Genomic DNA, 26,211 nt, shown 5'->3' with positions numbered 1-26,211 from the left:
ACAGGCCGCTGGATGGGTCTGGCCGAATGCAGAGGGCGGTTGCCAGGGCACCGTGCTGTGGGCTCCAGCGGGGGGGTGGGGGGGGGGGCTGCCGTCTGGAAAGGGACCTGTCGATTCGCCCGGCTGCTTCTAGGATTGGGGGAAATTGCTGAGGAATTCACAGAAAACCATCTGGCCCCTATATTTTCTTTATGGACCAGTGAATTATTTGGACCCCAGGGGTCGTGGGACAAACAGCTCCTTTCTCTGGGGGCAGTACAGCCCAGACCCGATCCCTGTTACACCTTGGGATTTGCTAGGTTAAAGCATTGGACCTTTTTGCATGTTTTTAAAAACCTCTCTGCTTTGACCTTGGTGTGTATTGGATATTCACGCTGAATTGGTCACGGAGGCTGGTGCCTGATTGGAGGCGCACACAAGCATCTCCGGCACAAATGCTCATTGGATAACATGTAAGATTCAGTGTCTCAGACTATTCGCACAATTGACTGGAAGTTGCTGTCCTGGCTCGGATGCAGCGTCAGCCCTGTGTGTGACATGCTGGCCTCCTGGCCTCCAGCTGGTGAAAGGGCAGGGCTTTACCCGCCAGAGCATCCCTCAGGGCCAATGGACAGATCCAATGGCACCAGCATGAAGGTGCCTGGGGAGGCCGCCCGGCTGGTCTATGGGTTGATGAGCGTCTGGAGCGGCTGCTGCCTGGCCTCGGGCTGCAGCCAGGGCCTGCGCCATCCTCCATTCCAGCCCAGCTTCCATTCCTCACCCCCACCCCGCCCAACTTTGTGCCTCTTTGGCAGAGAGGGTTAAATCCCACTGCACGCACCACATGGGAGCCGGTGTCAGGCCCACCCCATCTGCTCTCAGACACTGGCCTCACACTGCGGAGTCCAGACTCACCCCTCCGGGGGTTTGACTTTATTAACACAAACAAATTAACTATACAATCCCAAAGCTCAGCTCAACCCTTCTCCCTAGGCTGGGCTGCTCATCGGGCTCCTCCCAATGGCCTGCTCAGCCCACACCCCAGATCATCTCCCCCCAGCAAGCCACTCCCCCCTCCCTGATACCCAGGGTAGGTAACTAGTCACTGACGGGGGTGAGGCAGAACTCACTTATCCCTTTGCCAGCAGGGTCAGCACCTGTTAACAGAGCAGGGGATTTCAGGCTAATAGGTTGATGAGGTTCAACAAGGACAAGTTCAACAAGGGCACAAGGGGAAAGCCAAGGGGGAGCCGGGGCTGGCGCTCAGCCGCTGCACTGAAATGGCTCCAGCTGCGTTCCCTGTGCCCCAGCAATAGTCTGAGCCCGCTCCCCGAAGACAGAGGATGGTTTGGGCAGCCCAGGTATCTCCCCCTGCCTCCAGCCCCCCACCCCCCCCCTGCATGCTCTCCTGCCCCACTCCAGGCAAGGCAATAAAACAAGTGCCCTGGACACAGTCCCTTGGACACGGGGAGCCCCTCATACCCCTGCCGCCCATGTCAAAGGGGAAACTGGCCGGTTCAGTGACGGTACAGATGAACATGGGGGGTTGGTGATGTAAGGCCTTGGCAAGGAAATTTAGTACTATGCCTTTAAGGCAGCAAGACCTCCGGCCAGGGTATAGCCCAGACTCCAGATTTGCACCAGAGCTCAGCTTAGACACCTAAGTAAGTGGGCAGATTTGGGGAGCGGCTCAGCACCCTCCCTGCTGCCCATCCAGCCCAAGCTGTGGGCCGAGCCGTGGAGGAGTTGCTCACTGGGGACTGTGTCTTGCGGCAGGGACCCCACAGCCCCTTGTTTGCAGCGTGAGCGTCCCATCAGTAATAGCCTTGCTCTAGGTGCCACATGCAGAGGGTTTGGTCCTCCCAGAGCTCAGCTGCAGCCTGCCTCGCTGAGCTGCAATGGCTGCTGGGCAGTTCCCCAGAGGGCCTGGGTCCCAGTCCCAGGAGCACAGGGCAGGGCTCTGCCAGGACCCTGTGCCCCTTGGCTTCCACCAGGCCTACCAAGCGCCTGTCAGGGCCAAAGGGGGCGGAGGGGGCTCCAAACCCTGCCTGGCTCACACAAAGGTCCTGGGCTTTTCCTCGGCTATCCTGGCTCCCCATGGAGCCCTCTAACCCGAATCCAGCCAGGACCCCCGCAGCCCCTCACCCAGGCAGCAGAGCCATGAGGTGGGGCTAGGGTGCATCTGCTGATGTGCTCGGTATCCTGGCTCCGAACAAGGCTGGGAGGCCGGCGTGTGGCCATCTCCAGCCATCTCCTGTTCACTCCTGCACCCCAGCCGAACCAGCTCCCTTGTGTCGCCAGGGCTGGGTGCATGCACCCGTAGCCGCAGCAGGGCCGTCGACTGTTACCGGCACTGGTGCCCTCCAGAGAGGAGCTGGGCACAGAGGAGCGAGTTAAGCCACACAGGAAAGCGCCACCCTGCTAATCGCTGTGGGGAGGGGGAGAAAGGGCCAAAATCCCAGCGGATTCCAAGCCCCACGGCAAACCCTCCTTCCAGGCTGTGCGTTGGTACGTTGGCTCCTGCCCTCTGGGGCATCGTACCAAGGGACCATTTTGTTCTCAGCCACACCCTAACAGTCTGGCAATGCCAATCCCTGCACGGGGGCCCTGTAAATGCCAGACCCCACTGCAGGTCAGGGGTGCTGACTGGGTCTGACGGGGGCTGACTGGGATTCACGATGTCGCAGTCACTGTGATTGTGACATTGACCGGAGGATCATCAGCGGCGAGATCTGGAGCTGCGGGAGCCTCCTGGGTGGATGCAGGGGGCTCTGGGTGACACTCTGCAAAAGGGAGAGACACACAGCAAATCACTGAGAGCTGGGAGCTCCAGACAGCTAATGGCCCCAGGTGAGCACCGTAAGCACACCTGGGTCCTCCAGGAACACCCCGAGCCCACCCTAACTGCCCCCACCTCCCACACAATAGGCCTGCGCACGACTGCCATAACCAAGGGCGATAAACCCTCATGCTCCAGGGCACAAGCCAGTCAATCATTTGCAGGGTCAGGAAGAAAGGTCAGGACAGATTATTACTTAGCTGGCACATTCTGCAGCCTCTGATCGCGGCCAGCCAAAGCCAGGCACCAGCTGCGACGGCCGACGATTTACATGACAGGCTGCACCTTAGGCAGGCTTACTCTCAAACACAGGCTAGCTTACGCGCTTAGCTGGGCCCTCTCACTGTCATATCAGCTGCACTTGCGCCCCAGTTACCTGCTGATGCCTCCCCAGCCGGGGGGGATGTGGGGGATATGCCCCCAAGCTCCCCGCCTGTCTCAGCCTCTGCCACACCTGCGGCCGTCTCAGCATCTTCCGGAGAGCTGATCTGCTCGTGAGCCTCTGGGCCAGCCCTGGGGACAAGGGGGGGAAACGTGCCTAAAACCGTTCCTCACAGACAGCCCAGCAGGCGCCAGGGGTCCTGGGGGGAACGGCGCACGGAGCCGGGTGCTGGGGCGGAGCCGTGACAGCGAGCTAGAGAGCCATGGAAACAAGCCCCCAGACGTGCATGAAGGGAGCGTCTGGCTGGCAGAGGGGGTGGGGGGGGAGGAGAGTCAAATTGAGCCGTGGGGAAGGAGGTGGGGGAGGGCTGGTGATGCCAAGGGAGCGGGGGCTGCCCTCGTGGCGCGCTGTTTGTCCATAGCTGTTTGTCTGGCCTGGCTTTTGGCTCTTGGGGGCAGGTCCGCTGATTTCAATACAAGTTCGGAGCCTAAGCACCTCTGAGGATCTGGCCTGGAGCGCCGCGTCTCGGGCCCCTGGGGGGTACAGCGCCGGGCCCCGAGCACGGGGAAAAGAGGGGTGGTCGGCGGGGTGGACCCGGGAGGGTGGCCGGGGAGGGCGGCTGCGGGGGTCGGGGGTCGGGTCGCAGGGCTCCCCAGGACACTTACATTCCGAAGAGCAGGTCGTGCAGCCCTGGGGAGCAACACAAGGAGACAACATTGTCAGAACCACCTGGGGCTCAAACATGCCGGCATAAGGAGCGTGCTTAACCCGAGCCAGGCCCGGGGCAGTGGCAGGCCCTTCATGCTGAGCAGCCCCAGAGGAAATGTTCACGCAAAGCCCTGTGCCAGCAGCCCAGCCGTCCATGCCAGCAGCAGGGAAACCTTTGCGCTGGGCACGCCGGCCACAGGATGAGGAGGTTAATTCACTTTCACACCCATTGACATCGGCTCCTGCACCCGACACCCCAAACTGCAGAGAGTGTTGAGCCATTGGCTCAGGACCGCTGGCTCTCTGCCCTTCTGAGCAGCTCTCCACTGACACGGTGTCCGTCCCAACCCACCTCCACCTGGCACGCTGTCCGTCCCAACCCACCACCGCCTGGCACGCTGTCCGTCCCAACCCACCACTGCCTGGCATGCTGTCCAGCCCAACCCACCACCGCCTGGCACGCTGTCCGTCCCACTCCACCACCGCCTGGCACGCTGTCCGTCCTACTCCACCTCCGCCTGGCACGCTGTCCGTCCCAACCCACCTCCGCCTGGCACACTGTCCGTCCCAACCCACCACTGCCTGGCACGCTGTCCGGCCCAACCCACCACTGCCTGGCACGCTGTCCGGCTTACTCCACCTCTGCCTGGCACGCTGTCCGGCCCACTCCACCTCCGCCTGGCACGCTGTCCGGCCCAACCCACCTCCGCCTGGCATGCTGTCCGTCCCACTCCACCTCCGCCTGGCACGCTGTCCGTCCCAACCCACCTCCGTCTGGCATGCTGTCCAGCCCAACCCACCTCCGCCTGGCACACTGTCCATCCCACTCTACCTCCGCCTGGCACGCTGTCTGGCCCAACCCACCTCCGCCTGGCACGCTGTCCATCCCACTCTACCTCCGCCTGGCACGCTGTCCGGCCCAACCCACCTCCGCCTGGCACGGTGTCCATCCTACTCCACCTCCGCCGGGCACGCTGTCCGGCCCAACCCACCTCCGCCTGGCACGCTGTCCGGCCCAACCCACCTCTGCCTGGCACGCTGTCCGGCCCAACCCACCTCCGCCTGGCACGGTGTCCGTCCTACTCCACCTCCGCCTGGCACGCTGTCCGTCCCACTCCACCTCCGCCTGGCACGCTGTCCGTCCCAACCCACCTCCACCTGGCACGCTGTCCGTCCTACTCCACCTCTGCCTCCCAGTCGAAAGCATTCAGGGTGTATCTGTCCCTGCAGCACCGGGCACCATCGGCCGGTCCCGGTCTAGCTGTGCCTCGCGGGCATTCCCCATGTTCTAACCCTGCGCTCTCCGCTGCACCTGCTTCCCCGACCAGCCCCAGCGGTAACGAGAAGGGGCCCCAGCCTTCCCCGCACTCACGTGGGTTGTTGTCCCGGTTCCGGACGATGTACTGAAATGCCAGCAGAGAGGCAACTGCCGCCACGACCATCCCGGCTCCTGCAGCGCCCACCACAGTGGGGTAGGCGTTGAAAGGGGGCTCGGCTGGAAGAGAGAGAGAGCAGGCCGGGTTCAGCAGCACGTGGCCTGGGCTGGGGATCCCTGCACGAGGAGCCTGCTGGAAACAGGGACCTGTTCTCCAGGTGAGGGCCACACAGCCCCCTGTGCAGACCCCCTGGCCTCCCAGCTCTCACCCCTCGTGTATCTCGGAGCAACTCACAAGGGTTTGTTAAGACAGACACACATGTCACTGAGCTCCCCTTGCACCTCCCACCAGGGCCCAAGGGAGGTGATGTACTGCTCCCACCAATCGCACTGTGCGCAGCAGATGCTGTTACCCTCATTGGACGGGGGGAGACTAAACACACAGCGGCAAAGGGAGCTGCCCAAGGCCATGTAGCGAGTCAGCGGCAGAGCAGGGAATAGAACCCAGGTGTCCTGGACCCCAGGCCTGTGCTGTAACCACTGATGCACGTTCTCGCCTGGAGTCAGATCATTCCCACTCCAAGTTGGGGCATTTAAACCCAAATATTTCCTCCTGCTGGAGCTCTGATCTGTAAGGGCCCAGCCCCGCCTCACTCACGGCGTTTGGCTCCGACAGTGGGGGCTGGGGGCACAGCAAGCTGCTGCCCAGTTTCGGCAACAATTCGCTTACCCCAGGTTTAAAACAGCACTGAGAACAGCTCAGATCCGGGGCAGGCCCAGGGACAGAGTTGATGTGGCTAAGTGGCCACAAGCCCAGCCCAGCTGGCCACCTCTCTCCTAGCTGGCTGATGAGCTCAGCCCTGGCTGGGAGGCTGCACCATGAAGCAGGGAGGGAAGGGGCGGAGAAGGGCTGCCGTGCAAAAGATGGGTCTCTCCGTGGGCCAGATTCCACCTGGCGCAAGGTCAGGTCAGTGGCAGGCTCCTGGGGTGAACCAGGCCCACCAGTTGTGGGTAGGACTCAGAATCCACATGCTGAGTAAGGGGCTGCTCTGGCTTGTGACCCCAGCCACGGAAAGGCCTCGGCCAGTGGCCCGGTGGGAGCCAGGTGGCAAGGTGCTCAGCACAGCCGTGGGGGGACGCGAGCCCAGCAAAGGGAACCATCAGCAGAAAACGCAGGGGTGCTGCCATTGGCCCTGGCACCTGCCACAGGAGGAAGATTTAGATTTTGGATGCAGTTCGTAAGCTCTGCCGGCATGGGCGTTGCATGAATCCCCCTTCGGGGGGGCTAGCCCCCCCGGGGCCCACCCCTTCTGCTAGAAGCCCCGCTGCTACCCCACCCCATCCGCCCCCTTCGTCCGCCAGAGCCCCGAGTCCCCCACCTATCCCCCCGTAGCTGGAGGAGTCCCAGCCAAACCGCCCTGAGCCCCGGGCCACCGGCCAAAACTGAGCCCCCCCGGCTTTGGGGGAGAGGGAGAACGAGGGCGGAGCCTCGGGAGGAAGTGGGGGCAGGGCCATGGCCTGGGTTGGGGAGGCTTAGCCTCCCCTGGCCTATGATACCTGCCACCCATGTCCTCTGAGCTGGGACGATCTCTCTGTGCATGGCTGGGCCAGAGCTGAGCATTAAACAACCGCAACAGAAAACTTTTCACAGTTTGTACAATCCCGTCTGAGCAGAGAGATTGGCCCCCATTTAACTGATCCACTGGATCAAATCTGGACACATACAGATGGGCAAGAAAATCCACCAATTTCTTCCTCGTTTTTTGTAGAAGGGTCAAGTCTAGCGCTGGGAAGGAAGAAGGCACGGTCTGGAGCCTCATGGGACCTGCGTTCAATTCTCAAGTCAGATGCCCCCTGGTTAACTTGGGGCAAATTTCTTTTTTCATTCTGCACTTTATCAACACCATCTAAGCTGGGCCATGGTTGTGCAGCGATCCCCCAGGGATAGCCAGCGTGCCCAGCGCTGAACTGGTCAGGACCCCTGGGTTTTATTCCCAGCTCTGCTACTGAATAGAGGTGTGACCCAGACTTCCAGTCCCTTTGCCAGTCTGTGCCTTGGTTTCCCCATCTGTACAATGACGCTCACCTGCCTGGCAGGGGTGTTGTGCGGTTTAATGTTCAGAAAGTGTTTTGAGTCCCTCCCACGAAAGGCAGCAGAGAAGGCCCAAACACCCTGGTTTTTCCATGTCCATGGCTTCTGTCTCGCTCCTGCTCACACCAGCTGCCTCTAGCGACATCGGTGAAGACCAGTGCTCAGCTACTGTCCACTAGCAACACCACTTGGAGAGCCGTTCAGAGAAACGCTCTTGAAACAGGGCATGGTGGGGCTCCATGTCTCCCTAAAGGTGCTCAGTGCCCAGGGAAAAACGGGGTTTGCTGACATCCCTGCAGACTCAGCCAGGGATCTGAGTTCGCCCCTTCTCATGCGTCAGCCTCTGTTTTGGAGGTTCTGCAGGCCACATTCTGACCTCAGCAAGGCCCCGGCACCCTGACTGGCTGCACATCTCAACCAGTCGGGACATAACGCAGGGTCCTGTGCATGCTGCCCAGGACGAAACAGCTGCCTCTCCCGGTACTGGGCTGGTTCTGCATGGCAGGGCATTCAGGCCAAGCCAATTCAGCAGAGCTGTGCTCAGAGAGACAGGGACTGTCTTTTTGCTCTATGGCTGGTACATCATCTAGCACAACGGGGTGCGGTCCATGACTGGGGCTCCTAGGTGCTATGGCAGAATAAATAATCAGCTGTTTGGGTCTTATTTTGGTCCCTAAAGTCAGCAGATCCAACTATTGTGCAAACAGGGGGCAGATCTAGTTGAAAAGTTTTTGCTGAAACTTTTTAATTGACGAAAAATGGCTTCTCAGTGAAGATGGAAATCTTTTGGTGAAAATCCCCGTTTTCATCAGAAATTGTAGGGCTCTAACTGAAAAATATCAATACCAAACACTGAGACGTTTTTGGTTTTTTGATGACCCCCCCCAAAATAAACAACCACCACCAAATGTTAAGGAAAAGTTCAATGAATACAAACACTTTGTTTTTGTTGAAAAATTTTGTAGGGGAAAACGAATCTTTTCCCAGACAGCAAATAGAAGGGACCATTTTAGTCATTTTTCAGGGGAGAATCGCACTTCAAAGAGAAGTCATTTTCCAGGAATTTCGAGGGTATTTTAAGCCTGGCGTATAAATAATGAAGCCAAATTGGAGTAGCTTCCTCTGTGCAAATGTGACTCAGAGCATCCTCCCGTTGTATCCCCTATCAGAATGAATGCAGCGTGGAGTCAGGTGTGTTGCAGAGAGAGCACAGGTGAGTGAAACCAACCCGAATTGCGGCCAGGGCCCGGGCTGCTAACAGTGACAAGTAAACAAGTGAGCAGAGTGACTTCTTGGGGATGTGCAGTGACATCTGGAGCGAGAGGGTGGGGTGTGCTTCCCAGGGAAGGATAATCGTCTGCAGGAAACCATGCAATTAGGATAACGAGATGATGGGGAACAGAAGTGACAATCACACTGAAGTCATCAGAGAAGGGGTCCCCTCCAGACCACACTGCACAGCACCACAAGGAATCTACACCCACTCCTGGCGACTCATGCAGCAGGGTCAGCTGGGGGGATTCAGCAGCTGGGCCATGCAGGAGGCAAACAGACAGGCAGGGACAGCAAAAGGAGGCACCGAGGGACCCCGGAAGAGGCACGGGGAGAAGAAGGAGCAGCAGGGGTTTGTTCTGGTCATGCTGACACCATTTCAGACCTAGCACCCTCTTTCCCTGGGCCTCTTGTTATCCTAGAAAGGAGACAGGCAGACAGGTACTGAGTTTCACAAGAGCTGAACCAAACTTCACGAGTCGGAGAGAAAATTCTGAGATTTCCCTGCACCATCACTCCGGCAGGTCATCAGCACTTGTGCAATGAAATCCCACGCTAGCAGCATGGCATCATCAGGCCTAACTCTCACTGGCTGGTCACACGCGCAGGGCGGGTCCTGTTGCTAGAGCAGCTGCTTGCCATGTTAACCTTCTCATGGAGATCACTGTCAGGCGGCAGAGAGCCCTCTCTAACAACACCCATGCAAGCTGCAGGGCAGTTCGGTGACTCCCAGCAGCTGTTACTCCTGCCCTGCAGGGCACTCAGGCCAAGCCAGCTCAGCAGAGCCATGCTCAAGAGAAACCCCCTCAGTCTCAATCCAGGACCAACCAGGGATGTCCGTGCTTCCAATCCCTCTTAATGCAGTTCTGAGGAAACGGGGTGTCAGGGAGGGACGGGGACTGGATTGCAGCAAAATGTGGCAGCTAACACTAAGGGGGGATGGGCTGATAATGTCCCACTGGTCCCACCTGCCACTCCAGGGAAATCTTTTGCTGGCACAGAAATGCCCCATGCGCCAAATGGAACCAACAGACCCATGGGGTGTTCATGGGCCTCTGCTCATGAACCAGCCAGATGACAGCAGTTATCGGAGTCCCTCTCTGGTGGCTGGACTTGTGGTATCTGCACCCCATACGTTTCCAAGGGGGCTCAGTGGATAATTCCTGTGGACATAATAGGGAGGAAAACTCCATCATCCCTTAGAAATTCCCTACAGAATGCAAGAGAAGGTGAAGCCTAGAGCAGTGATAGTCTTCCTCAAGCCCCACAGGGAGGCTCAATAAGCCTATAGACAGGGCGGCATTTTCCATTAAATTCCATATGACTTTTCCATAAGGGGCGACCTGAACCGGGCCCCTCTCGCTCCGTAGGCAGCAATTCCAGCAGGAGCCAGGCAGAGCTCATTTTGGCTGTAAGCTGCTCAGCTCTTTGGCTCGTGAGCACAGAGGAGGGTGTTCTCCTCTAACTCGCAGCCACGTTCTAACAGAGAGGGCCAGGGCGGATTCAGACTTGATTGAAACTGCCAAGGCCAGAGCTCCCCACTAACGCACAGGAAGTAAGGGTGGGAATGGCCCAGGGCCCAGTGCAAGCACTCCACCTGCAGTCACAGGAGATGAGCCATTGGGGTATACAGAGCTGACTCCCTGCTCCACAAGAAGCACCAGGGGCGAGATCCCTCGGGTCCCACTCTGATCTCACATACACCAGTGTGACACTGGTGTAACTCCAGGAAGTTAGGTGGAATACTTCTGATCGACCATGAGTGAGAATAGAATCAGGCCCAGTAGCTGTAAAGGAGATGTGACCTGCTCTGTTTGCCTCAGTGTGTTAACTCTGAAACCTAATGCTTACAGGTCACGGCTCATCGGTTTATGAAAACGCACTCAGCTTCTCAGCGATTCTGGGATTATGAATCTGCGTGAAATCTGAGTACAATGCCGCACTTCTCCCCAAGCCCACAGCTGACCCCGGTCATGAATAAACAGACAAAGTGACTGCCAATGTTCCTCAATCCTGAACAACAGCACCTGCTGCTCTTCCACTCCTGGAATCCTCCGCACTACACTGCCGGTACCCTGCACTCCCAACTCCCAACACCCGCTGCCACCCCAGTCCTGGGCCCTTGTCTCAGCCGTCTTCCACTGCACTAGCAGGGTGCAGTGTTCAAGTTCTGTGAGCAGTTTTGTTCAGCTCCGCTACAAACACTTGAAACATTCCCTGCACGGTGCGACAATGCTGGTTGGTCTTCCAGCACACCATCCCCTGCACCCCGATACAATGACACCATCCCCTGCACCCCAATACAATGCTATCCCCCACACCCCAGTACAATTACACCATTCCCTACATCATAATACATCATCCCCTACACCCCAATGCAATCACACCATCCCCTACACCCCAATACAAAACAGTCACCTACACCCCAACACAATGACAACATCCCCTACACCCCAATACAAAACAGTCACCTACACCTCAACACAGTCACCTACACCCCAACACAATGACAACATCCCCTACACCCCAATACTAAACAGTCACCTACACCTCAACACAGTCACCTACACCCCAACACAATGACAACATCCCTACACCCCAATACAAAACAGTCACCTACACCTCAACACAGTCACCTACACCCCAACACAATGACAACATCCCCAACACCCCAATGCAAAACAGTCACCTACACCTCAACACAGTCACCTACACCCCAACACAATGACAACATCCCCAACACCCCAATACAAAACAGTCACCTACACCTCAACACAGTCACCTACACCCCAACACAATGACAACATCCCCAACACTCCAATACAAAACAGTCACCTACACCTCAACACAGTCACCTACACCCCAACACAATGACAACATCCCTACACCCCAATGCAATCACACCAATCTATATCCCCACAGTCCAGCTGTGCTAAGGACCTACTTCCTCACCCCTGGCCCAGCCTTGCTTGTGGGGAGCTGTCCAGCCTTGCCAGCTCCACACAGCCCTGTCCTGCTTGCTGTGGTTCACACCCAGGGAGGGACATGGCCCTGGGAGCCGTCTGCTTTCCAGGTCCTTCATCCCAATGTAACAAAAATCCTAAAGGGGCTGGTTGAATAAATGGAGCTTGGAAGCTAATCCTGCCCGGTCCTACCTGTCTAGCTGGAACAGAACAGAGATGCACCCACCATTCTCTACAGCCCGGCATCCTCCCCCCACTTCATCCACACCCCAACAGACCCCCCCCCTCACCTCCCCACAGGCCCAGCCGTGGGAGAGGGGGTGGGGTTCTGGACATGTGGGCAGTGGACAGCCGCTGCAGTAGGGGATACTTCACTCCAGCCCCTAGAGTGGAGCCCAGCCGGAGTCTGGGGCCTAGTCACTTCACCTGGGGTCTTCCCCTCGGAGGGGTGTCCGGTGGTGCGGTGGTTGACAGCCAGGATGCGGAAGGCGTACACTACTGCCGGGGCCAGGCCGCCCACCCTGTGGTCCCGCACGTCAGGTTCTATGTCACTGGCCACCGTCTCCCAGGCCCGGGCTGCCGACCGGGACGGGCCCAGCGAGGATTTCTTTGCTTCTTGCCTTTGGACGACGAAGCCGGTCAGGTTCCCCGAGCCCTGCGTCACCCACTCCAGCTGCACCTCGGTGCGCTGCCGGGTGTACATCAGCTTGCTGATCGTCACGTTGGGGGGCGTCGGGTACCCTGCAGGGGGTAGGGAGCATGTCAGCGGTGCATCCAGAGAGACAACCTCACACCCCCCCCCGACTCCGTGCTGCTCTCACACACGCCCCCCCCGGCACACCCCCATCCCCTGTACACCCCACACAGACACCTGCACGTCACACACGCGCACAAAGACACCTCAGCTTTCACACACCTTCTCACGCACAGGCTCCTTCCCTTCCTCTCTCGTTCCATTCAGGGTATAACTGGCCAGTCAGGTAATCAAAGGCTGCACCTGCCTCCCCCACCTGCAGCGAAACCTGCCCCAGCCCAGTCCCTGGACCCTGGGGTTTCCCAGAGTCCCAACATGACCTCACTCAGTGCTGTAGAAACCAAGGGGGGGGGGAATGAAACAGGAACCCCTGGGAGTTCACCTCACGGTCTCTGGGGAGCCCAGGGCCGCATAACGTGTTAGTCCAACCTTCTGAGGTAAATAGGATGAAATTCTATAAGGACAAATGCAAAGTGTGCCATTTAAGAAGGAACAATCGGTCGCGCACGTACAAAATGGGAAATGACGGCCAAGGAAGGAGTACTGCGGAAAGGGATCTGGGGGTCATTGTGGACCACAAGCTTAATACAGTATGAGTCAACAGTGTAACGCGGTTGCAAAAAAAGCAAACATCATTCTGGGATGTGTCAGCAGGCGTGTTGTAAGCAAGACACAAGAAGTAATTCTTCCGCTCTACTCTGGGCTGATTAGGTCTCAGCTCGAGTATTGTGTCCAGTTCTGGGGGCCACATTTCGGGAAAGATGTGGACACTTTGGAGAGAGTCCAGCAAAGAGCAACAAAAATGATGAAAGGTCTAGAAAACATGACATATGAGGAAAGATTGAAAGAAGTGGGTTTGTTTAGTCTGGAGCAGAGAAGACAGAGAGGGGACATGATAATAGTTTTCAAGTACATAAAAGCTTGTTACAAGGAGGAGGGAGAAAACTTGTCCTCCTTAACCTCTGAGGAGAAGACAAGAAGCAATGGGCTTAAATTGCAGCAAGGGCAGTTTAAGTTGGACATTAGGAAAAATTTCCTGTCAGGGTAGCTAAGTGCCGGAATAAATCGCCCAGGGCGATGGTGGAATCTCCATCATTGGAGGCTTCTAAGAACAGGTTGGAAAAACTCCTGTCAGGCATGGACTAGATAATACGTAGTCCTGCCTCAGTGCAAGGGCTGGTCTGGATGATCTCCCTCCCATCCCACCATTGCTATGCTTCTACCAACCAGCATTCAAAACATGCCCATGACTAAACCCAGCTGGAACAGAACCTCCTGTCCACACACTCCCCAGCAGATCCCTACCCTCTTCTCAACCCCTGACCCAGACCCTTCCACCACTTCCCTTTCCTCCACACACCATGTGGGCCCCACCAAACTCCCTACCCATTTCCCCTCCTCCCCACCCTTCCGGTGGACCCCATCAGACCCCTCCATCCATTTCCCCTCCCCTAGCCCTTGCTATGGGGGCCCCAGACCTCCCCATCCACTTCTCCTTCTGCCTCCCTACCCCATGGCCCCCCAGACCCTCCCATCCACTTCTCCTTCCCAGCACACGCCGATCTGCTTCCTTCTAAACTCTGCCAAGCCCCCCGTTTGCCCCCCCGTCCCTGTATGGATCCCATGAGCACCCGCCCTGCCCCGCCATACTCTTCACACGGAGCCTGATGGGGACGGTGGCGTTGCCCACGGCGTTCACGGCCACACAGTGGTAGGTGCCGCTGTCCCTCATCCACTCGGTGTCCCGGATGGTCAGGTTGAACCAGGCGTCGCCCTGCTGCAGCCTGTACCTCGCAGCATCCGGCCGGATCACCTGGTGCTTGTTGTTGAACCAGAACACCTCAGAGCCCAGGTGGGGGCCCTGCAGCGCACAGGCCAGCCGGACCTCGCCGCCCTCGAACAGCGACACCTCCGTGCGCTCGGCCGCCAGCTTGGGAACGTCTGTCCGGAGAGAGAGACGGGGGACACTGCAGCGAGAGCAGCGCCCGGGGCAGGGCACCTCACTCTCAACAGAGCAGGAGTCTGCCCCGTGAGCCCTGCAGGGAGCCCGGGGAGGGGAGCCGGGGTCTGTCCCGCGAGCCCTGCAGGGCGGCCCAGCCCAGGGTGGGGAGCCAGGGTCTATTCCAGCTCATGCATGATCACCAGGATTGGTAACTAATTTGCAGTTCCAGTGCAGGGCCAAATTCTTCCCTCCACAACCCCGGGCACCCCTGGTGATGATGGCGGCCGGGGGGGACGGGACTGTACTAGGGTTGCCAAATTTCTGATTTCAGAAAACCAAACATCCTTGCCCCGCCCCTGCCCTGAGGCCCCGCCCCTTCTCCAAGGCCCCGCCCCCACTCACTCCATTCCCCCTCACTCTCCCCCACCCTTGTTCACTTGCTCATTTTCACTGGGCTGGGTCAGGGGCCTTGGAGGGGTATGGGATGTAGGAGGGGGCTCTGGGCTGGGGGGATAGGGGCAAGGGGTTCAGAGTGTGAGGGGCTGGGGGCTTCGGGCTGGGGCAGGGGGTTGGGGTGCAGGAGAGGGTGAGGGCTCTGGCTGGCGGTGTGAGCTCTGGGGTGGGGCCAGAAGTGAGGGATTCAGAGTGTGGGAGGGGGCTCTGGACTGGAGCAGGGGGTTGGGGTGCAGGGGGGTGATGGCTCTGGCTGGGGGTACAGGCTCCAGGCTGGGGATGAAGGGTTTGGGGTGCAAAAGGGGGCTCCAGGCTGGGGGTGGGGCTGAGGGGTTCAGAATGTGGGAGGGGGTGTAGGGTGTGAGCTCCAGGAGGGAATATGGGTGCAGAAGGGGGCTCAGGGCTGGGGCAGGCTGGTGGGGTGCAGGAGGGGGTTCGGGGTGCAGGCTCTGGGCAGCGCTTACCTCAGGCCACTCCTGGGAAGCTGTCTGCATGTCCCTATGGCCCCTTGGTGGAGATGTGGCTAGACGGCTCTCTGCACTGCCCTCACCTGCAGGTCCTGCCCCCGCAGCTCCCGTTGGCCATGGTTCCTGGCCAATGAGATCTGCAGAACCAGCACTCAGGGTGGGGGCAGCGTGTGGACTCCCCCATGGCCACGCCTCTGCCTAGGAGCCGGAGAGAAATGCTAGCCGCTTCCGGGAGCCGCGCAGAGCCAGGGCAGGCAGGGAGCCAGTCTTAGCCCTGCTGCACCACGGACCAGACTTTTAACGGCCCGGTCAGCTGTGCTGACAGGAGCCACCAGAGTCCCGTTGAAAACCGGACACCTGGCAACCCTAGACAGCACAGGTGTCACTGAAGGCAGAGTGAGGCCTACTGGCCCCTTGCTCTGGGCGCTGACGTGTGAGGAACGCTTTGGGCTGCAAACCGAGTGCTCTGAGTCAGGAATCCCCAAGACGACTGCCGTGGGAGCCCACGAGGCCGTTCGTACACAGACCACCGGCCAGGGCCGCCTCCCCTAGCATTCGCACTGAGTGCGCCTGTCATCGGGGCACAGTTCCCCCATCTGCCAGCTCACGAAGCCTTGTCCCTGAACCCGCCTCAGCCCCTTGCCCTGCCTCTTGGGGTGGAGCAGCGGTAGGGGGCAGCAAGAGCTCAGGAGCGGACCCCATTCTCCCAGGAGGGGTGAGGGGGAGCAGAGGGGGCCCGGCAGCTCAGGGCAGCTCTGTCCCTTCATCCCCCTTCCCTCCCCGTGAGCAATAGGACAACTCCTCTGCCCCTGCCTTCTTCCCCTTCAGCATCTGGGCTGGGAGGGGGCACCGGGGACTCGCTGCAGCCTCCTCCAGGCCTGGGGAGGGGGGTAAAGAGCCCTTGGAGCTGCAGGAGGAGCAGAGTTGCGGCTAGGGGTGAGGGGAGAGGAACGAGGGAGGCAGTGAAGGGCAGGCGTGGCGCCCGGTCCCTGCCTGGGGCTCTGACACACTCCTGGGGACGCTCTTCAGCCAGCTCTCCTCAAGAGCGTTCATGAGCCGGACCCAGCGTGGATTTTCCCTGTTTCTGGCCCGCACAGGGGTCAGTGGCGAAAAGGGCGAGACTCCACTCATCCCCACAGCCCCAAGGGTGGCTCAAAGCAACAGCCGCTTTGCCGTGAAGCTGTGGGATCTGCCTCTCGGTCAGGTTCCAGGAACCGCAGAACTGGTGCCATGTCCCACCCGCGCTCCCCACACTTGCTTTGCCAGCAGTTTCGCTGGCCCACGACCCGCTGCGGCCCCGCCGGATGGCAGCCGGCCTGCTTACCCAGCCGGACAAGGCACTCTGTGGCTCTGGCCTGCAGAGGGTGGGCTGCGATGCACGTGAACTCCTTGCCCCCGAGGGTGCTGTTGGCTTGCATGACGTAGATGTTGCTGGATGGTCTCAAGCCGCCCAGCGCACGGTTCCACCAGTCTCGCCACCAGAGTGTGGCGCGGGGCAGGCCTCCTGCCCAATCGCAGGACAACATGAGGAACTCATTCTGCTTCGTAGCCACGGCAGAACAGATGGGGCTCCCCACAGGGACCCCTGGGGGGCAGAGACAGCAGCATCTGAGAGACAAGCATCCCTGCCCACATCCAACCTGGTGGAGACGCTACACATCCCATCATGTGGGTCCCCCGGTCTCTGCTCTCCCCACATAAACTGGGAGGAATTGGGTGTTCCCAAATACCCCAAAGGGCACTTTCTGCCCCAGAACCTCTGACATACAAACACTGGGCCTCATGCAGGAAACACCCCAGAGAATCAGCGCTCGCTGGCCCTGGGGGGGGAGCTCCATGGAGTTTCATCAGTGTGAGCGAGAGGAGAATCAGGCCTAAAGCTGGGACAGTTGCCAAGACACCAAAGTCTCAGCCACACGTACGTGGGAAAGGAGTCTTAAAAACCCATGCCCAAGCGGGGAAGCTAAGGTACAGTCCCATAGGCTCTGCAGCCCGTTAGAGTTATCTCTACTGACGGACCAGACCAGGCCATGAAGGGACCATCCCTAACGTTCCTCCACATCCCTGGAGATCTCCCTGTGCCTCCCTTGGGAGTCCTGAGTCCCCCGGGTGCTGGGCTAGCTTGCTGACCACAGCACCCTCTGGGGTTTGCACCACCTGCGTCTGCTTCCACGGGACCAGCACGGCCCGCCGAGCCCGTCATCTTTGTCAGGCACAAGCAACCCTGGGACATTTATGTCGTGACGCTGGGTTGGTTCATCGCGATGGGATGGGATGAGTGACATCATCCCATTGGGCAAAGTCGTCAGCGGGACACGATGTGACCTGGCACCGCGATGGGGTTTTGCAGGCCCTGGAAGTGATTTCATGGCCTCCAGGCACTTCACAGACAAAACCCCTCCAGAGCGAAGTGGTTCTGGAATACAGGCTCGTGGCTGCACAGATTCCTGACACCGCACCCGTCTCGCCTGTAGGACCAGTGTTTGCACTGGGGGCATCAGCACCTTATTCCTATTTCAGTTCTGGGAATGAGAGCCCGAGCAAGGCCAGCTCCTACACAAGTCACCTTCACTAGCCGTGTCACACCGCTGCGGCCATGCAGTACCCACGTAGCTCCCTGTTGCCAGACGAATGGTGCCATCTACCCAGGGCCCCTGGAGCTCTGAATGTCCACTTGAGGCCTTCCAGTAAGCAGGGAGGAACTGCACCCGTGTTTGGAGAGCTGCTTTCCACAGCGTCAGCCTTGTTTCTACCCGCCAGCTGGAGACTCCATCTCCACAAGCTGGCGTGGGCTCTCAGGGGGCAGAGCACAGGACCCGGCTGCCTTATGGAAGGGGCAGTGGTGTTTCCATTCCTGGGCAGCACTGAGGGGGCAGGGCGAGGGTACTTACATACAGTGGTGGTGCAGACAGCATCCTCTCGGAGCGCTGGGTGGGAGGCCAGGCAGGTGTACGAGCTGCCGTTCCGGATGTCCGCCCCTCGCTGGATTCTGGTGGCATTGGAGTAGGATGCCACAGCGTCTGCTTCCCGGCCGGATCTCACCCACCGCAGCCGCGCTGGGGGGAACCCACCAGGCCACGAACACTGCAGAGCAATGTCCCGGAAATTGGCAGCAGGGACTGGTGTGCAGCTGGGCTTCCCCTCGGGCAGATCTGTGCGTGGGGCAAAGATTGTATCAACAGCAAGAGGCGTTAGCAACACCGGGAAGAAGACAAGGCCTGCTGCCCGGGGCTGCCATGCGCAGGAGCTGCATTGGGGCCAGGGAGCTGGGGACCATGTGGCAGCTCTGTGGGCTCTTCCCAATGGGACCAGCTCCCTGGTGAAGCACTATAGGAGCAATGGAGGGGAACTGGGAGAGCACAGGGTGCTCGGCGGCCTGCGACATGGGTTTGGATCACAAAGCCCGAGATGTGCTGGGCAGGCCCTGGCCGCTGTCAGTGCTAAGGTGGTAACATGCGGAACAAGAGGGCAGAAAGCAGCAAGCCGGGGACGGGACGGCAACCCAGCGACTCGGAGACTCTCTGGTGCGCCGGGGTCAGTCCGCAAGATGTCTCCCCGACTGTGCGGAGCCAGAGACATTTGGACACAGCGTGACCTGACACCGATTCTTCAAGCAGGTGCCAGCTTTGCGAGTGTCACAGTTTCAATGCCAGTCGTTGCCTAGAGTCAACCCCTCCCCAGGCTGCCACAACCCTCCAGCACCCTCATGGCAAGCCTCTCCCTCAAGTGATGCTTTCCAGCTGCCGGAATCCAGCCTGCCCCCATGACCAGCCCTTCCAGCTCGCTGATCTGCCCAAATCCCCCTGCTCTCCTTGTGACAAGCCCCCAACCCACCTGCCAAGATCCCCTCCAGCCCCCCATGACAGTTCCTCCATCCCAGCCTCCCTGGCTGCCAGCATCCCCCTGATCAATATCTTGGAACATGTCCAGTGGCCTCTCCCAGAAATATGGCCCCTCGAATGGCTGGCTCTGCTTTGAAAGGGTTTGGAGGGCTTGACACCTGGACTAAATGAAGGGGGAGCAGGCGGATGTTCCCAGGATCAAAGCTACCGGCTCAGGGGCCTCAGGATTTAGCAGGGAATTCAGTTCTCTTACACAGTTCTGCTCCCCAGTCGCCGTCATCACTAGGCCCAGTGCCTCTCCCAGCGGCACACTCTCCGGGCCCTCATGCACCACAGCGTAGCAGACCAAAGCTGGAGATCCAAACCAAGTGGAACCATCCACACAGGTGTTTACTCGCCACAGCTGTCAGCAAACAGTCCCTCTTCATGAGCATCTGCTCGACGACCTACCTCTGGATCTCGCACAAGCCCCCTCTCTGCTCCCCCACAGTCCTGCCAGCCCAGCTGGAGGAGCCCGACTGGAAAGAACACAACGGCTGCCTTAGGCCACACACACCATCAGTCTCACAACACTGCCCCCCTTCTGTCCCGAGGAGCTAAGCACTGTGGAAGGGGCTCTTCTGCTCTCACAAAGGATGGGTCCCTGCTTGGTCTGGATCATTCGGGACCAACGGAGGTAGAAACCTCTCCATTCTTCTCACAAGACTTAAACTACCCACTCTCAAACTTGGAGAGCTCTTCCCTAGCTTCCTGGTACCTCTTTAGCTAACGGGTGACCATGAGAATCAAAGAAGGGAAGTAAGGGGGCGAAATGCAGAGGACAGAGGAGATGGGACCAGCAGGGGGATGCAGCTGCACATGCCAGAGAGAGAGCATACCCACATGGCCGCGTGCCCAGCCATTGGGAAGGACGCACTTACAGTAGACGGTGAGGAGGATGGTGGTCTGAGAGCGCGTATTGAGGTGTGTGTTTTGGGCCAGGCAGGTGTAGGTGCCCGTCTGAGTCCGGGAGATCTTGGCTATCACGTACTTCTGGCCGGAGTAAATCTGGGAGCTGTTGTAAAACCAGATGTAGTGGCTGGGCGGGTTGGAAGGGGCCAGGCAGGTCAGGATCACCTCCTCCTGCTCATTAGCTGAGAAGCCGTTCTGGTTAATAGCAAATGGCTCAACGTTGATCACGGGTTCATCAGGGCCATCTGCAGAATGAAGTAGGAGGTGGTTAGCACCAGGCTGATGGCAGGAAGGGGAGGGTGACCGTCCGGTTCAGATGACCGTCTGGCAGCTGGATTGTTTATCTGAATCTTTTTGGTCCAGGAATAGGATGTGGGGCTCTGTAGCCCAGGAATGGCAGCGGGGTCTGCTCTGACCCCCAATGCTGGGGGCAGGGATGGGGTTATGACCCCAAAGTGGTTGCCAGCGGTTGTTTTCTGGGGGAATCATAATCTTATTCCCATTCCAAATCTTCGGTCCTTGTCAGACACTGGGGCAGCAGGGATGGTGCTTGTCCCACATGCCCAGAGGTGCCTGGGAAGCCAGCACAAAGGATTCTGGGCTGGGCGGAAAAGAGTTTGGAAGCCCTGGTTATGTTCTCTGGAGTCGCTCTTTTGGGGCCCAGTGCTGGGAGGTGCTGAGCACCCCAGTTCCACCGGCCTTGGTTGGGGTTACGGGCACTCAGCAGCTGGCAGGATCGGGGCCCTGAGCGGGGCGTGTGACGGCACGCCCGAGGGGCAGGACATGTTTGCTCCTGCCTGCAGGTCACTTACAAATCACGTCAAGATACATCCCGTCGCTGGTCTGGCTGTTGACCTCGTTGTGGGCGGTGCAGGCGTACCAGCCCATGTGAGTCCGGTTAGCCGCCGTCAGGATCAGCAGCCCGCTGGCCGCTTCCGCGACAGCCACCGCACCCTCCCGGTTGGTGTCACGGTGCCAGGAGTACCCGACGGGGGGCGTCCCCTCCTTCACCGCACACGTCATCGTCACCACCGTGCCTTCCACCGGCGTGGGGTCGGTCATCTGCAGGAAGGGCTTCGCAACGGGAACTAGGGGAGACCAAGCACACAGCTCAGATGTGATCTCACCCACTGCAGCCTCTCGCGGTGCACTCTGCCCCATTCCCCATCCAATCCATTCTGAACCGCCCCGTTCCAGCCCTCGCCCCACGTCCCCCAGGCTCTCCATCCAGCTGTCTCACCCAAGCCATTCCATTCATACCCTGCCATTATGACCTGCTCCGTTCTTTTCCAAGCCAGCCCTTGCAATTAGAATCTCGTCCGTTGCGCTCCCAGGCGTGTGATTTTGATGCTGTGCCCTTCAGACCCATGCTAACGCATTGCTAGTGACAGAGGGAAGGTTCGAGGGAGACGTGAAGAGGAGGGGTCAGTCAGCCCCCCACGATGGAAGCTGCTCCCAGTGCAGCATTGTCCGGGATGATCATTCAGCACAGATGGCCGCTCAGAGGGAGGTGGGGCAGCAGGAGGGGGCTGGACAGTCCTGCAGAGACAGCTGAGGGGGGACAGGGCGGGGAGGAGGTCAGAGGGGCCGGGGAGCCATAAGTGGCTGGGGAAGGGGGCAGTGGGAGGTTGGCCAGGTGGTGCGGCGAGGGAAGAAGATTAAGGCTTCCCAGCAGCCCGCTGGTTCTGAAGGATTGAACAGGAGGGCCGCGAGTCTCCAGGCCCTGGTGCTGATGAGCTGGGGCACAGGGGCCAGTGGCAGCATTCACCCTCCGAAGCCTGCTGGAGCCCAGGGTCTAGGGGGGAGCTACCCAGATGGTTCGTCACAGAGCCAGGAGAGGGGCAGGCCAGTTCCCAGCCCGAGTCAGCTGGCTGCCCTCCACAGAGATGGCGCTAGCCGGGCACTGGGACCTGACCAGGCATGCTGGGGAGGGAGAAGTACATGAAGAAGGCATTTCCTGGATCAGACCACGTCTTCCTTCCCTGGCCCAAGGGGGCAGCAGGGGTGGGAGGGCAGCTCTCCCCGGCACCCCCTCCGGGAATGGGGGAGAGCAATCCCCTCTCACCCTGCCCTGGCGAGATGCGTGCTGGGCCCTGGAGTGCTGTACCACCCCCGGTGCTCTCGTGGGATCTCGCTCTGACCGCTCGCCCCAGGGGGAGAACTGTACAGGGTCCGGCCAAGCCCCGTGACCCGGCTGCCGGGCTCTGCGCAGCGCCAGGTACCAGAGCCATCCGCGGACTGAGCTGGTGCGCCATGGGGGAGAGCCGATGCCCACTGACGTCAATGAGAGTTCTGGGTCGGGGGAGCAGAGAGCTGGGTTTGGGGATAAATGCCCTGAGTTCTCCTTCTATCAAACATCCAGTGCCCCAGACCCAGCAGTAACTCTCCTGTCAATAGGGCAGCGCCCTAGCAACCATCCAGATCCTGGTTTCAACCTCCCTAGGGATGTCTGGATCCGGGAATTAGTCTAGGCCCCTCCAGGACTCGGATTCTCAGCTGCTTTGCACTTGGTGGGGCCATTTACAGTGGTGCCCAGCAAGAGTGAAGTGAATACAAAAGGCTCCCTGATCAGAATTCTTCACTCAGCCCAGGGGCAGCAGCCTGGCCCCACCGTGCACACATGTATCTGAGCTGTGGGCACGCCTGCCCTAGGTGGGTCCTTTGGTGACTAACTCTGGTCGCCCTGCCAGGCACCACAGGAATCCAGTGGCTGGCTGCTATGCTGCCATCTCTCATGCTTTTATTATGAGCCTGATGATATTTGGTGTTTTTCTTAAAGCCCCAGCTCCTGGAGTCAGGTGATGACACAAGCTTCCCAGCTGGCATGAAAAAAAGCAAGTGGCTGCGGAGAAAAGTGCGTAAACGTGACCCAAGGCAACCAAAAAGTCCCCCCCCAAAGCCCCAAAACGTCCTCTTTTTTATATATCTCAGGATTTTAAAGCCACTCTTGTGAATTTGGGGGGGGCACCTGACTCAAGATTTTTGACCTCTTGGGGTTGGTGATGCCAAGGCTAGTTTGGGCCTGGCCAGTGGACTCTCAGCCCCTTGGTTTCACAGAGGAGCAGTGTCCACTCCAGAGCCGTCAGCGCTGCCGGCTGGGGACCATTTGAGCTGTCTTGCTGGAGCCAGCCTCTGTCACTTGGCCCGGCTGCCTCAGAGGCAGCTGTACATGTGTCACTGTTCTTGGCTGCTGGAGGCTCTCTTTGATGCTGCACTTGATTGATTCTGTGCCCAGGGCAGATTGAAAACCTCTGCACGGTTCGGATCAGAGGGGCCCCGGGAGGAGGGAGCACCCCGCCCCCACCATTAAAATGTGAACCAACAGAGCCGGGTGTGGCCTCTGATTTTGGGTGCCCAACTCGACACTCCCATGGCCTGATTCTCAGAGCTGCTCAGCACACGCAATCCCAAATGGAGCTGGTAGGAGCTGCAGGGGCTCCTCTCTGCTGTAACGCCTGTAAGAGCTTGACAACCAGCTGAGACCACTGGTCGTGCTAGCCGATATTGCCTCCTTTTTCTCCCCATCCATCTGTCTGTAGCCACCTGTCTCTCGTCTTAGACTTAGATGGTAAGCTCTTTGGGGTGGGGACTGTCTTTCTGTTCTGTGTTTGTACAGCGCCTCGCACCATGGGGCTCTGGGTCATGAGCGGGGCTCCTTGGTGTCACCACAGCAATATATAAGGGAAGCACCCCAAATCAGAGGCTAATATTGAACATGTTGGCTCTAACTGCCCCCTGCCTCAGTTTCCCTATCTGTAAATGAGAATATTTATCCTTGCCCTCCTTACCAGGGCAAGGTCAGTTTACTGACACCTAAAGTGCTCTAGGGGGTACTCCCAGGGCAGGCATCAGACAAACGCCAGGTGTTAGAATTCCTAGAGCAGGTTGCTATTCTCAGGAAGTTTATTCAGAGCGTTTTCCCAGCCCCTGATGAGTAAATAATCCCCCAACGCTTGTTTTCTTTATCTGACCGGCTCTACCAAGCAGACAATGAATTGTTCACCAATTTGTCCCACCCATCAGTCAATGAATTATTAGCGAGTCATTTTCCCAGCTCTGCCTTGTCCCCATGTTTGTTTTCTCTCTGGAATTACAGACTCGGAAGCCCCAAATCTCTCCCTTTTTATATCTCCAGTGATCGTGGTAAGGACGTTAACAGCACCTGGCTCACATGGCTTTCATGTGAGCTGGAATAGACACCTGATGGGACTGAAATTCTTCAGCCTTTGATATACAGGAGGTCCAACTAGAGGATCTAATGAGTCCCTTCTGGCCTCAAACTCTCTGAATGAATCTATGAAATGTTCTGCCTTTCTAAGAGTCCCAGTTAGCTGCTAATACTGAAGAGAAAGCCAAGGGGCTTTGAGCCCTGGACAGACGACTGAGCTCTTCCATCAGCAGTGGAAGTGGCTGCCCGGCAGTGAGCGACATTCTTTAGGAAGATAATCTCCCAGCAACCAAGAAGTATTTGCCAGTGGAGTGTACCCAACCCCACCCAGCAGAGTGCATGTGAACAGACACACTGCACGGGGAGGAGCTGAGAACGGCTGGGTGTCCCAGGAAATGTGGGATAAAAACACCCCTCACGGGTCCGGCAGAAAATCCCTGACAGTAACCCCCCTGGCAGAAATACTGGGATTCGGCCACAATTCTGCAGCTCCACCCGCAGCTCCAGCTAGATTTCAAGAGGACTACGTGCGCCCGCTTACATTGCTGAGCAGAACATCTGCTTTGCTTTGCACTAGCTGGTGTGAAGATGCAGACTGTGACTGCGGCGTGGCCGTGTAGGACACCATTCTGCTCAGCAGGATGCCTGGGGGTATCCCTCTCTCCCTGGCAGTCTCTAGCCAGGTGAGATCCAGGCACAGAGGGCACACAGAACGCCAGCGCCCAGAGATGAGAATGCCAATGTGCCCACAGATGTATGCTGTTGTGGGTAAGGTCAGTAAGGCTGGGCAGACAGCGCTGCTGTCTCACTCATGCCCATCACACAACCCCATGCCAAAGGGCTCTCTTTGGGCTGCTCTTGACCGAGGGGAATGTTGGCCATGCTACACAAGGCCTTGTAGCACAGGGTCCCCAGGAGAGGAGCCTCCAGAAGGAAGCAGAGGAAGTCCTCTTTTTGGAGGCATTGAGCACTCAGCTCTTTGGGGCAAGGACTGCCTGTTTGTTCGATGTTTGTACCGCACCTAACACAACAGTGTCTGGTCCTAGGCATTTCCGCAATATAAGGACAGGCTGGGTTAGGCAATGGAGAACATATTGCCGGGGACATCTGGGGAGGGTGGAATAGCTGAGACCAAATGGGTCTTTTCCGTCTCTCATGCATCTTTGCATGCAGCACCATCCCTGCTTCACCGTCAGGGATACGTGGGACAGACGAGTGGGGGTGCGCGGGCAGTGATTGGAGGAGATGGGTTGGGCATCGGGCCTCCTGGATTCTAGTCCCACCCTGCAACCTTGGGTGCAACCCACTTCCCCTCCCCCTGCCTCAGTTTGCCTGCTGCGGTCGCGCCCCACTTCAGTGGGGTGGGTCTGCGAGGGTTGTAACAGGGCGCTCTAGAAGGGAGCACAGTAGGAGGGGGGAGGGATAGCTCAGTGGTTTGAGCATTGGCCTGCTAAACCCGGGGTTGTGAGTTCAATCCTTGAGGGGGCCATTTAGAGATCGGGGCAAAAATTGGGGATTGGTCCTGCTTTGAGCAGGGGGTTGGACTAGATGACCTCCTGAGGTCCCTTCCAACCCTATGACTGTGGTTTAGGGTTTGGGGACCCTGACTGGTGCCTCCGTATACTTGTTCAGACAGTCCCAGAGGTGACGCCGCCTCCAGGCTACCTACCCAGCACGACCAGCTCTATGTAGAAGTAGCCTACTTTGATCTCTCCATCCTCCTCGTACATCGCCTGGCACATGAAGTGCCCTTGGGCAGCCGTCTGCAGGTCGCTCACCTCCAGGGTGCCGTTCCTCAGGCTCACCTGCCCCAGGGCCGCAGAAGCCTTCTCCACCTTGGACTCTATCCCGTTGCTGATGGCAACGGCCCTGGGCACCAGCGAGCCCAGCTTGGTGAAGCTCCAGAAAACCACCATGGGCGAGACCACGTCGCCACACGCCAGCTGCACGGAGCGGTGCCGCACCCCCCGCATTGCCTGCTCCTCGTACTTCGCATCGCCCGGGTGGAGTAGCTGAGCTGGCAT

At 58.7% G+C, this 26,211-nt stretch overlaps 1 protein-coding gene across 1 annotated transcript; it reads right to left on the bottom strand.

Annotated features, from left to right (window-relative positions):
• Positions 1–2,652: 2,652 nt before the first annotated feature.
• On the bottom strand, positions 2,653–26,211 carry VSIG10L2 (V-set and immunoglobulin domain containing 10 like 2). Its single transcript, XM_048827146.2, has 11 exons — positions 25,857–26,211; positions 20,832–21,107; positions 19,989–20,264; positions 18,118–18,378; positions 16,551–16,811; positions 14,015–14,305; positions 12,037–12,351; positions 5,281–5,403; positions 3,866–3,890; positions 3,273–3,331; positions 2,653–2,762 (listed from the first exon to the last, which is right to left on the bottom strand). Exons 1-11 carry the CDS (start codon positions 26,209–26,211, stop codon positions 2,653–2,655), a joined length of 2,352 nt encoding a protein of 783 aa, XP_048683103.1.

Source organism: Caretta caretta, chromosome 22, assembly GCF_965140235.1.
Source record: "Caretta caretta isolate rCarCar2 chromosome 22, rCarCar1.hap1, whole genome shotgun sequence".
Taxonomy (NCBI): domain Eukaryota; kingdom Metazoa; phylum Chordata; order Testudines; family Cheloniidae; genus Caretta; species Caretta caretta.
The sequence above is the reverse complement of the archived record's forward strand: the minus strand, read 5'-3'. Positions and strand labels throughout refer to the sequence as shown.

Bases quoted from the DNA above. Each gene is read 5' to 3' on its own strand.
- VSIG10L2 (XM_048827146.2), bottom strand. From the start codon at position 26,211: ATGCCAGCTCAGCTACTCCACCCGGGCGATGCGAAGTACGAGGAGCAG. The intron at 16,812-18,117 runs GTAAGTACCCTC...TCTGCCCCCCAG, and splicing joins TGTCTGCACCACCACTGTAT to GGGTCCCTGTGGGGAGCCCC. The intron at 3,332-3,865 runs GTAAGTGTCCTG...CCTTGTCCCCAG, and splicing joins CACGACCTGCTCTTCGGAAT to GGCTGGCCCAGAGGCTCACG.